Below are 15,009 nucleotides of genomic sequence, written 5' to 3' on the forward strand. Positions count from 1 at the left end.
CGAATAGATCTCAATGGCCAAGAATATGAAGATCGGGCTGCCAGATACTTCTTTGGAAGCTTCAAGAACCAGGACGTGCTTGGTGTTATCGACCATGGATTAACTCCACTTCTCCAACGACTTCAAAGGCTCGATCAGGACTTGGAGCTCAACGTTGACACTTTGAACAGCGTGCGCCAGAGATATGAGGGTCTAGAGACAGGTCAGGACCTCGATGAGGAGCTCATGATAACGGCCAAGCCAGCCATCGACGGGTTCTTGTCGCGAGTGCGGCTCATCATCGCCAGCTTTGAGAATCGAACAAAGCATCTCCTTTCGCTGTGCAGGCAAGGATCAAGGAGACGAGGGCTCTTGTAAGCAATCCTGGTATATCTGTTGTGTGTCTGTTTTCTTGATGCCGACATCATGCTTGTGCACAGTACGAGAGCATTGCGCGTTTCAAACTGCCGAATCCAACATAAACCACCACCTTTCCACCATATTCTGGACCTGTGGTAGTGGATGAAGGGCAAATGTCAACCATACAAAAGAACAATGTTGATGCTTGGGTGCTTGTACATGAATAAGCTTTGGTGTCAGGACAACAGAGGCTGGGCAGCGGCGGCGGGCAGCCAGTGGTGATTGGCTAAGACCAGTAGGATTTTGGAACTAGAATAATCCAGAGATTGAGATTTTGGTAGAAGAGAGCGCTGAGCGTCACAATAAGTTTCATAATCCACGATCATGGTAACGAAGAAAGCGGAAGCGCTTTCCTCCCAACCCCTGGATGACTAAGCCACATACCTTAGTCCCAGGATAAACAAAAGGCGGTTCCGTCAACCAGCCCCATCTGTACGGGCGTTGGGGTTTTCATAGGATCTTCCCTCACCGTGTACTGTTTTTTACAGCTAATACATGCCTGTTATCCCAGTAATTTACATCGCTTATCCACAGATACATCTGTTTTTTGTCCCAGTTGCCACAAAGCAGGCACATCGGGGTAGTAGTTAGCACCGATGTCCGTCGACCTAACCGAGATAGGGTAATGCTCAAAACTCTTCTGTTGGAAACTTGCATGGAAGGCTAGTAGGGATGTCAGAGCCCACATAAATCCCGACCCCTGTAGTCTCTCTTACAATCCCGCACCCAAGACATCACACTCCACCACACTCCCATGCATCTTGGATGCGTATTTGAGGAACGCTGCAGTAGCGAGCCGTTCGCTTGCCAAAACGACTATCCGCAGCCGTTAGTGTAGGCTGCCGTATTCTCCAAGAAAACTCGAAACAGCTCTGGGCTGTCCAATCAACTGGCAGCTTTACGTCTGGTACTGCATCGGTGGCGTGTATCATTGGGCAAACCGAGCCAATGCTGTGGGTTGCTTGTACCGCAGCGTAAGGCGTTGACAGAAATATTGAGAAGAACATTACATAAATGGGTGACATTGAAGTGGCGGCAGGATCAATAAGCCTGTCAGGCAGGGTCTTGGGACGGGAGAACTCTTCAGAGGTATCCGGAGGTGATAGGAGATATCAAGAGATAAATAGGTTCACAAACGTCACCTTTCGAGGCTTTCTTTCCCATCATTCTTCGTCTTCATCAGCATCCTCTGCTCTGATACTCATTCAAGATGGTTGGCGGCATCAAGAGCCTCATCATTTGTGCCTCTGCTGCTTTGGCCGCATGCACACCCACTCCTCCCACGCCCATCGTCCGCAAGGAATGGTAACTCTCACCCAAAAATGTTTCTCTTTTCTTTTTGTTCTCACTAACATTCCCAAAGGCGTACTCTCACCACTTCCGAGAAGGCAGAGTACATCAATGCCGTCAAATGCATACTCGCCAAACCAGCCCTCACCCCAGAAGGTTCACCCCCAACCGGTCACGGTGTCATCAGCCGCTACGATAACCTAGTCTACACCCACATCCAGCAAACCATGCAGGTCCACTACGTCGGCCACTTCCTCGCCTGGCACAGACTCTTCACAGCCACATACGAGAAGATGCTCCGCAACGAGTGCGGCTACACCGGCGCCCAACCATACTGGGACTGGACCCTCGACGCAGCCGACATCACCGCCTCGCCCATCTTCGACCCCGTGACAGGGTTCGGGGGCAACGGCCCATGGGTTCCTAGTGACCCCACCTCATGGATGCCACCTGTCCCAGGACGCACCGGAGGAGGCTGTGTGGTGGATGGTCCCTTTGCGGGGATCAACGACCTGGTCCACTTGGGCCCTGAGAGCTCTCTAGTGTATAACCCGCAGTGCTTGAAGAGAGATCTTGCTCCTTCGTTTGCGTCGATGTACCTGGGGATGAACCAGACACAGCTCACACTGAGCCAGCCCGACTTTGGGTGGTTCAACGCCGTTGTAGAAGGGTCCCCCAGCTTTGATGCTTCAGGTGTGCACGGTGGTGGGCATTTCGGCGTTGGTGGAACGTTTGGTTAGTACTCTCTCTCTTACATGGTGCTCTTGTCGTTCATTGTACTAACAAAACCTCCAGGTCAAATGGGTGACTTGTACACCTCGCCAGCTGATCCAATTTTCCACCTGCATCACGCAAATCTGGACAGACTGTGGTGGTCGTGGCAGAGCTTGAACCTGCCGGCAAGACTGAGTGATATCTCGGGGCCGTCTATCATCATGGACCCCACCTCCCCCAACGTTACCTTGGCTCATCCGTTGTCAGTGGGTGTCAGCGGAGTTGATACCACCGTTGGGGACGTCATGAAGATCGATGCTTGTGGGACGGGCGGCAGCATGTGCTACACATACGACTCTCTTTACACCCTGCTATGAGAAACGTCGCCAGTAGGAGACGTTGCTAGAACTGTACATTCAGACTGTCATTTCTAGGGAAATCCAATGCTAATTTCGGAAGACATACTGCTAAAACTGAGGAAGATTTCTCTCCCTATCTTCTACATTCACACCCCTCAGTCTTCCAATAAAGCTGAAGCATATAAGCGCCGACATAAAATAGAAATCGAAAATAAAACGGGCTGTAGAATATAGAGGTACTTCGGTACATCGAGCTTGTATTTTTAGGCTCTCAGCGGAATGATAATGAAGTATATCTAACGGTCTCAAGGTAGTGTTTTGCAACTAGCTATGCCACTCTACGAGTTCACTGAACTTGAAGAAGAAAAGGAAACGAGAAAGGGAAGGTTTGACAACATGAGCCTCTGATATGGCTGAGCGTGTTGGCTAGTGCGCGGGGATTGAAGGTTCTGGAGTAGTGATCTGTGCGTCCTGAGAGTAGCTTCATCAGGGCCGAGGTCCATGTGTCACAGACCAACCATATAGCAAGGCAAAGTGGAGACTGCAGCATGTCGTGGTAGCTAATCAATTAAAATAAAACGGCGGGGCTGCAGGACGGTGGGGCGCTCACCACTTGGCAGAGGTGAGCCAGGTACGGAGGTACCTGGAGGATTAAGGTCTATGTATACGGAGGAACTGGCTGATGTAGATAGACAGTTCCGCGGTATGCAATACAAGTCACAATCGTTGGTATCTAGACTATTTGTGCGACTCGTAATCCACCGGACTTACAGAAACATTCATTCATCAAAACAGCTGTTGCTAGTCTTCATTCACTCTATTACACAACGTTAGGACCTGACTACTTCGCTCGCACGATGTAAAGTCCCAATGAATTCGTCTTTTTAGTTGACTAGAGCTAAGATAAAAATCTAGAGATTATTAACTAAGGTATCTGTAATGACTGTTAGTATCATGATCTGTCCGTTGTCTATCACTATTCTTCCCTCCCTAAGTATCCACGCACACCAAGCCTGCTTGATACGGTATACCGGAATACTGAAGAACTATTACTTCCCACGAGCCTTTATCTCACGAATCCTGGTCTTTGGCTTAAGAGCGAAATCACGAATGTCCTGGCCAGACAAAGTGTAGCTCGGGAACCTGCCCGCCGCCGTCTCAGAATTCCGACGTGTGAGCCAAATCACCTGGGTCGCCATCAACTCTCGCGGCTGCTTCGGGGTCATCTGCTTTAACATCTGCCCCTGCAGGGAACTGATTCTGGTAGTTCTGCTGCCACTTCCACTCCTCAAGTCCAGGCTCGACCGCCGGAACGACGTGGTCGAGATCAGTGAGTCCTGTCATGCCCCTCTTGAACCAGCAGCCAAAGTCCCGGTCCAAAAGACTGTCTCGAGTTCCAGACTTGATCCTCCACCGCTTGGAGTTTTCATCTGAACGCAGCGCAATGGTTTCCTGCCCTTCCCGATCAAGCCTCATATCGACCCACCCGCCGAGAAAGTGTCCTTCCCAGAAGCGTCCCGCCTCGCCGGTCTCCTTATCCCCCTTGCCTGCGTAGGTGGTGTGTGGAGGGGTGTGCTCGTCTTCTGCGCGCTTGAGGAAGAGGGTGAAGACGTGGACCAACTCGTGAGCCATGGTGATGCTGGGTCGGAGATGGAGCGTGCGGAAGTGGGCTGTGTGCTTTTCTACATCGCGGTCTGCAACAATGTATTTGTATGCGTTGCCCATCCTGGTCATCAGGGTCTCATTGATCTCGATGATGCACGCCCGTTTGGGGTCAAAGGCACTCGCGCAGTTCTGCTTGGTGGTCCGGCCGTTCTTGTTGGCCATGCCACAGTCGTCCGAGATGACGAGGTTAGGGAAGCTCCGACGGATGGTTTGCAGATATTTCATGACCGTGGCCTCGACATCGGCTTCCTTCATGTTGCGTAACTCGAGAATGTGTGGGCTAGCGCTGATGACGTGGTTGGCGATTGTTTTGAGCACGCGGATGCTTTGGGGATGCTCAAGCTATCAAGGGCCAGGCCGGCAACAGAGGCTGCACAGCGGAACAGGGAGTTTTCCGGTCCGAGAGCGCGGAATTTCGTGAGACTCTTCTCCTTCAGGGCCTCAGGTGTTGGCATCAAAAAGACTTGGAAGTTTTCAAGGTCCCGGACTTGTCCCCACCAGGACGCACGGGGAGCAGCGCCGACAGGTCGAGACATTCTTGTCTTTTAGTCTGTGGTGCTGGGTGTGGAAGCGTCGTTGTTTCAAGGTGGGAACGCTCGTCTGTTGATGGTAATCAGGTCGTTTGCTTGCGATGTTAACGAAAGTCTCAGCCTGAAGGATGCCGTTGCTCTGTGAAAAATATCCAGGGCTTGATTTGAATGAGGGTTTGTGGGCGGAGGGGTATTTTCGTTACCAGTAACGAAGATATGCTTGAGTGATGCGTATAGCTAGGTATTTGTCTAGCTAGTTGAAGGTGAGTCTCACCTTCTTATAGATGTCCAATTCACGTTGAAGATATACGATATGCCCTACCCGCAACATCCAATGCTTCGCCGTTGACATGGCAAACTATGACAAGAAGAGTCGGCTCTCACAAGGCCGGCCGGTCGAAGCGCCTGTTCAAGTTTAAAGTCATCGATGGAGGACGACGCGGTCAGAAGGCGCTAGAAGAACCAGCAACCCGGCATGTTCAGCATTAATCACCTCTATCTGAGGAAAGCAGACCGGGAACTCTCGATACACCAGTCGTTACAATTGGAGGATATCAATATCTCACCACAGCTTTCACCGTGTGATCCCAACGCATACTGTCAATGACGCACGAAGCGGCTGTCATGCTGGTGTTACTCGAAACAACACTGGTTGCAATCTGCGTCTTGCCGCGCGCCCGGCGGTTGTCATGCCAATGAAGCGATGTCTCGATATTTCAAAGTTGCGGCACAACTTGGTCAGCCGCTGGCTTGTGGTTAGGGTTGCATGGGGATCAATCATGAACAATGTCTTGTGAGGCTATGCCTGCCCCGCACTTCACTTTTTGTTCTTTTTGACTTCTTTGCTTTTACCTCCTGTTTGGAAGGATTCCATACACACATGAAAAGCTTCCCACCTTCATCAATTATCGAACAACAATATCAGGTCAAAACCATAACCACTACCTCGCCGGTCATCGTCAGCAATGGATGAAGAAACGTTGTTGAGGAAGAGGCCTTCCGAGGTCTCCATCGAAGTCCTTGATCCTGAACACTACCACGCACTCGTCAAAGCGATTCGAAACATTCTTTCAACAGAGCTGGCAGAGCTGAGCATAGCACAGCTTATTGATGGCCTTCCATTGATGATCTCGGTTTTCGAGAGCCGCGGGTGTCTTGTCGGGAAAGGCCATCCATTACTGGAACACGAGACCCTTTGCGATGGCGCTCTGCAGCAGGCAAAGCAATTGCGCGACGGATTCGAACCGGCTGTTCTTTCCTTTTCTTCCAAGGTATGTACTTTGTCACGATTGAAATTTGAGACTTGTATGGTGATTGAGACCAACATCCCGGACAGATCATGCAAGCATATCAAAGCTCAGAAATCGGGTCTCGAGAATTCAAGATGCGACTGGTGGAACTGACTGCCGTTTCCATCCACAACATAGCGGTGGCTCTATTTGCACATCATCCCAAGCTGCACAGTCAGGAGGACATCGACGCCACTGTGTCCTGGGTCCTTCCGCCTCGGTGGATAGAGCACGATGGCCTCAAACCGCGCTGGGAAAAAGACATTGAACCCCACCCGACGTTCTTTTACCATATAAATTATCTTGATTACGACCGCTACACCCACGGCCTTGCTGATGTAGCTGGATACTGGGCAGAGGATCGCATATTTGGTGGTGTCGTTCTGTTTGACAGAGGCGAATCCGCATACGAGGTAGGCCCAGCTTGAGGTGGCAGTTCCTAACTATGCCTCAGAACTAACCATCTTTCTAGTGCAACGATATATACCTTCATTCCGGAAGAGTCAAAGCACCCTCTCGTATTTGGAAGCTCCTTGACTCTCAGTTCGAGGGCTTAGTTGACTTCCTCATGTCCGCTGATATTAGCACACAAGAACCACCCATATCTCTTCCCATTCTCGCCACCAGAGAAAATCTCCATCGCCACGACGCCTGGGATGCGATTGCTCTGCACAACATTTACAGAGACCCCTGGGAACGCAAGTTCCCTCAAACAAAACCCAAAGAGTGGAGGGACGTACGGTCAATAGGAGATCACCCAGAGCTGCAGGGCGCTTTCGATGCAATCACCAGCTACAAGCCGGAGAAACCGGTGAAAGTCAAACTGACATATGACGAGAGGGGATTGCCGGTTGTAACGAAGTGTTCTAGGGACTTGGAGGCCTCAGAAGACGAGCTGTCGCAGGCATCATCCAGCGGCAAGCGCAGGAGGATTGGAGCGGACAACTCGGGAGAAACACCACCGCAGAAGCCCCCCCCCCCACGCCTGGGCTCTCCACCTCCGTTGGACTCCCCGCCACCTCTCAGTTCGCCTCCTCGACTCGATTCACCAGAGGCCGTAGAGTTGCCGTCTTCGCCTGGTCGGAGTGGTGCAAGCAAACCGGAGCAGTAGATGCGACAAGCAGGTACAAACCTGCATATATTCTTTTCGCTGGATCTAACATAAATACCTTACCCACTGTAATAGTTCAGAATTCATGACTCAAAGTTTCACCGAATGCTTGAAGTCGCCGAATGCTTGAAGTCGCCCAACGCTTGGGAAAGGGGACTGACGCCATGTGGAGATCTGAAGTTGTGGCTATTGCCCTTCAAGCCACCCGTCAAGACTGTATCAGGGTTAACGGTAAATTCGTCTTCTGAATAGGTAGCTTTACCGAGTGAATATTTCTTGCAAATCTTACAGGTTACCTAAGGTGGTGAGAAAAAAAGCTTGGACTTTTGTTCAGAAATATATTTCAGCTTAAATTAAACTGATCACTTGGGCAGTTTCTTGGTCAAAAGATCAAAAACGCATTTGTATCATACATGAAGCAATTCAGAAGTCTCACAGTAGTGCACTATGAGTTATCGCTTGAAAGCTTCCAGGGGTAGGTAGGTAGGTACCCGACTTGAGTTGGCAATCAAGTCTCGCAGGCTTGGTCACCGCAATCAGGGTCGGCATCATCAAAACCCTCACGCGGGGCCTGGAACTCCTTCTGGCAGATCAAAGACCAGTACACCTCCTATCAACAATGTCAGTACCGATCCTGTTCACAATTCCTCTTTGCATGACTTACCGCTGCGTAATAAGCATAGCTATCAGCATTCACCCTCGCCAACTCCTTAGGCAACCGATCATAAATAGCAACAGGCCCATAACCTGGCTGTCCATCAGGGTCGTCAACAATAGACCCAAAGGAAGCCCCGATGATCAGGTCATAGTGCAGGTACTCATGCAAGAGCGTCATGCCAAGAGTGTTGAAGTGCTTTCACCATCCACACACGTTAGCAACAGTCATTACCATCAAAGGCAGGCTCTTCAGCATCACTCACAAAGCTGACGTGATCCCCAATATCCCCCCCATCCTCCGCACAACCCGCATAAAAGGCCCTCGCGTCCTCATCTCCACGGTCTTTCCCTTCCAAGTCATTAATCGCCTTCTTGTTAAACGCCCGAGGACAGATCACGATGAAAGGGCGATCAGTATTATAGTCACCCGAGTATGCCAGTCCACGGTCGCCACAAGCATTGTCAAGATCAGTAGTCTGCACGAGGAAATTTCCTAGCATTTCATGGCCCTCGCCGTTGTTGTTCAAGTCGCGGAAGATGCGGGTGATTTCTTCGCGATCATCTGGGGAGAAGTAGTGCTGATAGATGGTCTTGTCGGTTTCAATGACGGAGAGGACGACGGAGGTGAGCTCGATGGCGTCGCGGAAGGCGGTTTCGACTTTGTTGAGACGGTTGGGGAGGGGGGTTTCGTCTTCGGGGAAGTCCTCGCCGGTGTCGGGCTCTGCTCGTTTGGAGATGACTTTGAGGCCTTGTTTGGGGGTGATTGGTAGGACGCTGGGGTGGGCGAGAGCCAGACTCGAGGTGAGCAGGAGGGCTCGGAGGGGATGCATTTCTTTCGTTTAATGCTGAAGAGAGATGTGAGAAGAAAGGAGTGAGGTGTTTGTGTCTATTCATTGTGCTCTGTTGAAGTAATCGGACAATGGTTTACATACATTGATCTCATTACTGCAAGCATCAACAAAGTGCAGTTATGTTAGACCTCTACAAGGCTGTTGATCATACACAAAGTCATCTTGCCTGGTTCTGTATGACAGGCTGAACCAGGCTTCGGCCCGGGCGGATGTCAGCTTGTGGTTGAAGACCATAGTCCTCTCTAACTGCGCCGCGTCTCAAGACAGGATGTTCATTGCTTTTCTACCCCGTATTGAAAGAATGGATCCAGGAGGAAGCTGGGACGACGTCATGGAAGAGGCTTCCTGAAGCTTTGGGATTTGGCTCGGTGAGAATGCTGGGATGAAAGCTGGTATTCGATCACACAAAATGCGGGGTCTGCTTAGCTGGTGCATAAAACTGTGCAACGCAAACCGTTTTTCTCTTTTACGCCTTCCTTTACGCTCTGCCGATGACCCTATTATTTGATTCTCGCCGTCAGCCTTTTCTTTTGAAGCCAACGGAGACTTTATGGGAACCTATTTCCTTGCCGATTTCGCAATATCCTTCCTTTCCAACTCACCGCAGACATCTCAAAGGAATTGACCGAACGAACTTTAGCTCACCAACCTTTCAACCAACAAATGTCCATCTTCCAGTCCATCAACAACAAAGCATCACCAACCATGTCTTCCCCAACCACCACTCCCCCCTCCCCTCCCCCAAAAGTCCACATTAAAATCACCCTCACGCCCCCAACCCACTCCTTCACCACCTGCTCCCTAACCCCCCTCCTAACCTTCACCATAACCTCCACCGCCCCTCACCCCATCACCCTCTTCACCTTCAACCACCCCTTATCCCTCCCCTCCGCCCTCACCAACCGCACAATCACAATCCACGCCCTCCCCTCCCGCCAAAAAGTCGAAACCTGCTCCCTCCGCGTCAACCGCCCCGCGATCACGCGCATCAGGGGCGATGCAGACGAGGCATTCTACCTGACTCTGTACCCCGACACACCGGTTGAGTTGTCAACCCCTTTTGGGAGAGGTGGTGGTGTGAATAAGGTGCGGCCTGTACCCAAGGCTGTGGCGGAGAAAGGGTGGGAGGTGGATGATGAGGGGAGGGAGAGGAAGGTGAGGAGGTCGGTGCAGCCTACGGGGGTGGATGGGTTGGAGCCGGGGGTAGAGTATGAGGTTGGGTTAGATAGGGAGAGTTTGGAGGGGATGTGGTGGGCTGGCGTGGAAAAGGGGGAGGTTTTGGTTGAGGAGAGGACGGGGAAGGGGAGGTATATGCAGGATTATGGTGGGTAGGTTAGGGGGGATGGGGTTGAGTGGGTTGTTGAGGTGGGGGTGGTCAAGGTTGAGGAGTAGAGCGATTTGTGGGCAGGGCGGTTATGGTAGGGTACCTGGTAGCTATCTAGTATTTACCTACTTAACTAATTGTTCTGCCACAAGAACCCCGTAACATGCTCTTTGGTAGGAGATGCCTTCATTACCTAATGCTGCTAGGATCAATATACCTACCTACCTACGGTACTGTGTTGGTAGATTCCTGGCCCAAATTGAATTAAAATTGGATGGCATGAACAGCAATTTGGCCATCTTGAACGAGCAGTTCAAAGGGACGAGTGAGTTCCGAGTAGCGATGAAGATATGGCGACATCGGGGATCGGGTCTGAGCTGGTACAGATGCTTCGATAAGTCTGTCAAGCTCTCCACCTAGGTTTTGGTCCGTTGAAGGTCAGGGGAGGCTGAAAGCGAGAATTAGTACGGCTTTTTTCCAACATGACGTTCATGAAAGCGACCTACCAGAAGTCGTGGAAGCGAGCTCCTAACAAACAATGCAGACTGGGTCCAAGATTCTGAATAGGTTTGACGATGTCGTGAGAGATGTGGGGAGAAAGAGTCTCGGTGAGCTCAAGCAGGCTCTTTATACGTCCCTGTCAACCTACCAGATTCTCAGACATGTGGCCATCAAATGTCGGAATGACAATTCTACAATCGAAACTGCCGTGACCTGCAGTCCCCATTGCACATGACAAACAAAGGTTCCGACGTGATCAGACGGCGATGTAGCTAAAGAACATTTAAAAGGCGGTAGCCCACGTAAGCAACACCGTGGCCGGCTTTCAAGCTCGGTAACAATGGACTTATGGGGTTTGTTTGACTGGTCAAGCTTGGTAAAATATCGGACGGTGTAGAAGGGAAGAAAAGAGAAAAATTCAATGTTGAACAGTCTCTCGAACATGATGATATCCAGTATGATCCCTGTCGGGCATGCCCAGAAGTTTCGCGTGAACTGACCAAGAATTGACAGGATGCCTTCATGTTGGCACCGGGCAATTGTTTTGACCCAAGCTTCGACTGACAGCAATGAAACACTGAAGTATATGCAAATGTGAAATACAAATGACTTCCGAAAATCAACGGGACTTTTGTCTTCTCCAAGACCCTTGCCATCCCATCGACATCCAAGCACATGTACCGTATATTTGCAGGCTTCACATCATGCCGTCATCCACACACAATCAGCCTTCACAAAACCCTTTTCTGCACCCTTCACATAGGTGTTTCTTGTGAGGCGGCGTTCCTTTTCGGCCCCTTGAGCTTCGCATTTCCAAGCTGATCCCTGCCCATTTTTTCAGTCGATAACAGACTCGGTCAATGTAGGCAGACTCATCCAACTCCAAACTGCCAAATTTCTTGCATCGTTCGCATCGCTGGTTGAAAATAGTGGCATGATATCCGTTGTTTTCGTAGCCCCGGATCAGAATGGTGACCTTTCCGCTCCTCCAGCCAGCCTTGGAACATTGAGAATTTCCACAGGTGAAGTTGGCCATCACAAAGGTGGAGTATTTTTTGGTAAAATTGCTGAGGATTTCACGGCTCCCTCGTTTGAAGTAAGGTCTTGGCTCGAGAATGTTGTTTAAGTTGCCAATGACAGCATTGTGAAGGTGGGGGAATGTCTGCTCGGGGTGGTTGGAGCTCATGGTCGAGTCGGAACGGGAGGTGTATGGACTGGTAGAGACGTTGCATCCAGTGATCAGTGGAGATGAAAACAGAAGAAAGAAATCTGATGGCGTCTCCTCCATTTCTGTTAGACTTAATATATGAACAATATCAATGACATCGAGTCTTTCAGAAGTACTTCGATAGGTACCTAGGCAGATGCTGCCATCAATGAGCAAACGGCTGGTGGCAGAGCACACCTTGCCCTGCGTTTGCAAAATTCGATTCACCCAATGAGACAACAAATTTCACTGTAGGGCTCGATGCATTCCTTCACTGCACTTGCCCATAGCTATTGCTCGACCTCTGTTTGTTGCCAACCTGCTTAGCGCACCATCATTGGTGAAGCAGCTTGCTCTGTGGTCTCTGGCCAACCAAGACGCTTCATTTGCCGAACCCAGGTGCTTGGAATGTGACGCAAGGAAGGACATCAGCCAGTCCATCTTGTCACACAAGTCCGCCTCACGGTAGGCCACAGCAAATACTATGCCATGGCCATGATTGTTAAAGGCGCTGGGGGGTTGTTTTTTCCAAGGAAGACCGCCAACTTCTTTGTTTGAACAACAACCCAACTCTTCACACCGCCTTTTGTTGTAACTTCAGACGAAATGGACAGAGGAGCAAACTGGGAACATGGCGCCTTGACCGCAGCTAATCCTGGAGAAACACACGTCCTTTCAACCACCATAGGGGACACTGCCCCGGACTACAAGAGCGTCATTGTCCCGTACCTACGAGAGAGAGTCCCAGAGTTCCGAAGGCTTGATCGTCTTCGCCAGCAGGTATGTCATTTTTCTATATTTCTCTCCATCTATATATACAACTCTATCTACCTCAAGACATGATTGACTTACACTGTTCATAAAGGGTTGGGAGAACCCAGCCGGGGACAGATTCTTCCAGGCCCAACGCTCCAATGCCGACAACATCGACGACCAACAGTCCTCTAAGTTTCACTTTGGCCTCATGCAGAGAATCGCCGCCGAGCTTCACAATGCCACAGATGGTTGCTTCACTACAGTTACCAAGCCTGGTGCGATTCTGGATGTCTGTGCCGCACCAGGTGGCTTTCTTGCCGCTGCCATGGCCCTAAACGACCCCGACCTTCGAGTACGAGCTTGTACCCTTCCCTTCTCGCAGGGCGGTTACAAGGTTTTGTTGCCTCACGAGAATAACGATGCCCTCGACATCAACTACTGTGACGTCACAATGCTAGCAGAAGATTTCGGCGTGAAGATTGAAGAGATTCCCGCTTCGCACCCCGATCACAACAAGTTCATGCCTCGCCAGTTCACCATCGACGAGCAATACGATATCGCAATCTGTGACGGGCACGTCCTCCGCACCCAAGAGAGAGCAAGCTACCGAGAGAAGCGGGAGTCAATCAGGCTGCAAAACGGTTCTTTTGTGTTGGCCTTGGAGCATTTGCGTCCAGGGGGAACATTCATCGCATTGTTACACAAGATCGAGATGTGGAGGATCGCCTGCTTGTTGCAAACAATGTCCAGGTTCTCTGACGTTCGTGTGTACAAGCCAAAGTGTGGCCACGCGAAAAGGTCTTCGTTTTACATGATTGCAAAAGATGTTCAAAGTCACTCGAGCGAAGCCAAGGAGGCAATCAAGACGTGGAAGAATATCTGGTATGTGGCTACTTTTGGAACCGATTAAGAGGTGTATCAGGCTATCAAGGACAGTGGTCCATCTGCTGAAGAACTGCTGGCCGACTTTGGTCCTCAACTCATCACACTGGGGCGTCCGGTTTGGTTGACTCAAGCCAAGGCTCTGGCAAAGGCACCATTCATCAAGAAGCAGAAATAAGGGGGCTTTGTATGCGGTTGGATGTTAGAGTACGTACATGATTGCTATGTTTGGCTAAGATATGACACTACTTCAGCTCTTGTCTCTTGTACAATCCCAAAGACTCAACCATCGGTCTGTCATTAACAGCAAACAGATACGCACTCCCGCACTCTTGCGTGCAAGTATGAGAGATTATGCTCCACGCCGGAACAGCAAAAGTGTCCTTGCCCTTCCACTGAAGCTTCTCCTCCTTTCCCTCTGGCGAGACAATAGTCGAGTACCCCTCTCCTTCATACACATGATACACAAATGACACCGTCTCCCTCACCTTCTTGGTGGTGGCCCCGGCGTTGATTCTCTCCGCCTGCCCAGAAATAGTCTTGGACAGGTGCTTCCCATGCTCCCCGGACTTGTAGTCATACCGCGCATAAGTTTCCGTCTCCTTATTCTCATCCAACACAGCTTGCACCGGAGCCCAGGGGAGCTTCCAGTTGCTGTTGTCGGACAGCTCACTGGGATATCTAGCCTCCTCGTAGTTCTCGGCAAAGTTCACAGGGAGGAAGCGGTACACGGGCAAGTCCAGCCCGTCCAACCACACCATCGGCCCATCACCTTCACTGCCGTGGTCATGCCAGTGCCAAGACGGGGTGAGAATGACATCTCCACGCTCCATCATCAGCTTCTGCCCCTCCACCGCGGTAAAACCGCGAGATCCCTCGACGATGAACCTCAGGGCAAAGGCCACGTGCCTGTGAGCAGGGGCGGTTTCTCCTGGCAAGATGAGCTGAAGACCGGCGTAGATGGTGTCGGTGGTGTAGGGTGCCTGCCTGGCAGGGTTTACCAGCATGAGCACACGACGCTCTGCCTCCTCTGCTGAAACGACAATCCCGCTTTGCATGAGCACGGGTCGGAGGTCTTCGTAGGGCCAGGCGGTGACCACCGAGCTTGGGTTTGGCTTCGGTGGAACCATCTTGTTGAGGACGGTCCAGAGGGGCTCGACATTCTTGGAGGCGATGTCGGTGTAGAACTGGTCTTCTGTTGAGAGTGTTGAGAGGGTTGAGCTCTTGGCTCCGGAAACATTGGCGCGGTTTGCCATTGTAAATTGGGTCTTGTTTGGTTGTGTCTTGAGTTGGTGATGATGGTGGGTTGTCGTCGTGAATGGATATCGCTTCAACATATATTGATTATGGCCTCGCACTATTCTCCTCATATTATCGGCACTGCCATTGGTCCCATGACCGGAAGTGGTTTGCCGTGTGTAGATGGGAGATGGGGTTGGAAGCCGCCCAAAATCCGCACACTGTTAACCCGAAC

At 50.8% G+C, this 15,009-nt stretch overlaps 8 protein-coding genes across 8 annotated transcripts; 5 read left to right on the top strand and 3 right to left on the bottom strand.

Moving 5' to 3' along the window:
- Window positions 1-1,609: 1,609 nt before the first annotated feature.
- QC763_121700 (uncharacterized protein) lies at window positions 1,610-2,780 on the top strand (the record flags this gene model as incomplete). Its single annotated transcript, XM_062908740.1, has 3 exons — window positions 1,610-1,704; window positions 1,763-2,424; window positions 2,485-2,780. The coding sequence occupies 3 exons, from the start codon at window positions 1,610-1,612 to the stop codon at window positions 2,778-2,780; spliced, it is 1,053 nt and encodes a 350-aa protein (XP_062771874.1).
- A 3,142-nt stretch (window positions 2,781-5,922) lies between these two features.
- Window positions 5,923-7,357, top strand: QC763_121720 (uncharacterized protein; the record flags this gene model as incomplete). The annotated part of the gene is made up of 3 exons (XM_062908741.1): window positions 5,923-6,228; window positions 6,294-6,659; window positions 6,719-7,357. 3 exons carry the CDS (start codon window positions 5,923-5,925, stop codon window positions 7,355-7,357), a joined length of 1,311 nt encoding a protein of 436 aa, XP_062771875.1.
- A 508-nt stretch (window positions 7,358-7,865) lies between these two features.
- QC763_0025500 (uncharacterized protein) lies at window positions 7,866-8,844 on the bottom strand (the record flags this gene model as incomplete). The annotated part of the gene is made up of 3 exons (XM_062905445.1): window positions 7,866-7,967; window positions 8,022-8,210; window positions 8,278-8,844. 3 exons carry the CDS (start codon window positions 8,842-8,844, stop codon window positions 7,866-7,868), a joined length of 858 nt encoding a protein of 285 aa, XP_062771876.1.
- Window positions 8,845-9,570: 726 nt separating this feature from the next.
- Window positions 9,571-10,257, top strand: QC763_121727 (uncharacterized protein; the record flags this gene model as incomplete). Its single annotated transcript, XM_062908742.1, is given in 2 exon segments — window positions 9,571-10,193; window positions 10,203-10,257. Coding segments are annotated over 2 exon segments (678 nt in total).
- A 1,157-nt stretch (window positions 10,258-11,414) lies between these two features.
- QC763_121730 (uncharacterized protein) lies at window positions 11,415-11,978 on the bottom strand (the record flags this gene model as incomplete). The annotated part of the gene is made up of 1 exon (XM_062908743.1): window positions 11,415-11,978. One exon carries the CDS (start codon window positions 11,976-11,978, stop codon window positions 11,415-11,417), a length of 564 nt encoding a protein of 187 aa, XP_062771878.1.
- Window positions 11,979-12,394: 416 nt separating this feature from the next.
- On the top strand, window positions 12,395-13,563 carry QC763_121740 (uncharacterized protein; the record flags this gene model as incomplete). Its single annotated transcript, XM_062908744.1, has 2 exons — window positions 12,395-12,677; window positions 12,763-13,563. Exons 1-2 carry the CDS (start codon window positions 12,504-12,506, stop codon window positions 13,561-13,563), a joined length of 975 nt encoding a protein of 324 aa, XP_062771879.1. The 5' UTR covers window positions 12,395-12,503.
- Window positions 13,564-13,734: 171 nt separating this feature from the next.
- Window positions 13,735-14,572, top strand: QC763_0025540 (uncharacterized protein; the record flags this gene model as incomplete). The annotated part of the gene is made up of 2 exons (XM_062905446.1): window positions 13,735-13,742; window positions 14,158-14,572. 2 exons carry the CDS (start codon window positions 13,735-13,737, stop codon window positions 14,570-14,572), a joined length of 423 nt encoding a protein of 140 aa, XP_062771880.1.
- On the bottom strand, window positions 13,781-14,905 carry QC763_0025550 (uncharacterized protein; the record flags this gene model as incomplete). Its single annotated transcript, XM_062905447.1, has 1 exon — window positions 13,781-14,905. One exon carries the CDS (start codon window positions 14,903-14,905, stop codon window positions 13,781-13,783), a length of 1,125 nt encoding a protein of 374 aa, XP_062771881.1.
- Window positions 14,906-15,009: the final 104 nt, after the last annotated feature.

The sequence above is a fragment of the Podospora pseudopauciseta genome, chromosome 1 (assembly GCF_035222475.1).
Source record: "Podospora pseudopauciseta strain CBS 411.78 chromosome 1, whole genome shotgun sequence".
Classification (NCBI taxonomy): domain Eukaryota; kingdom Fungi; phylum Ascomycota; class Sordariomycetes; order Sordariales; family Podosporaceae; genus Podospora; species Podospora pseudopauciseta.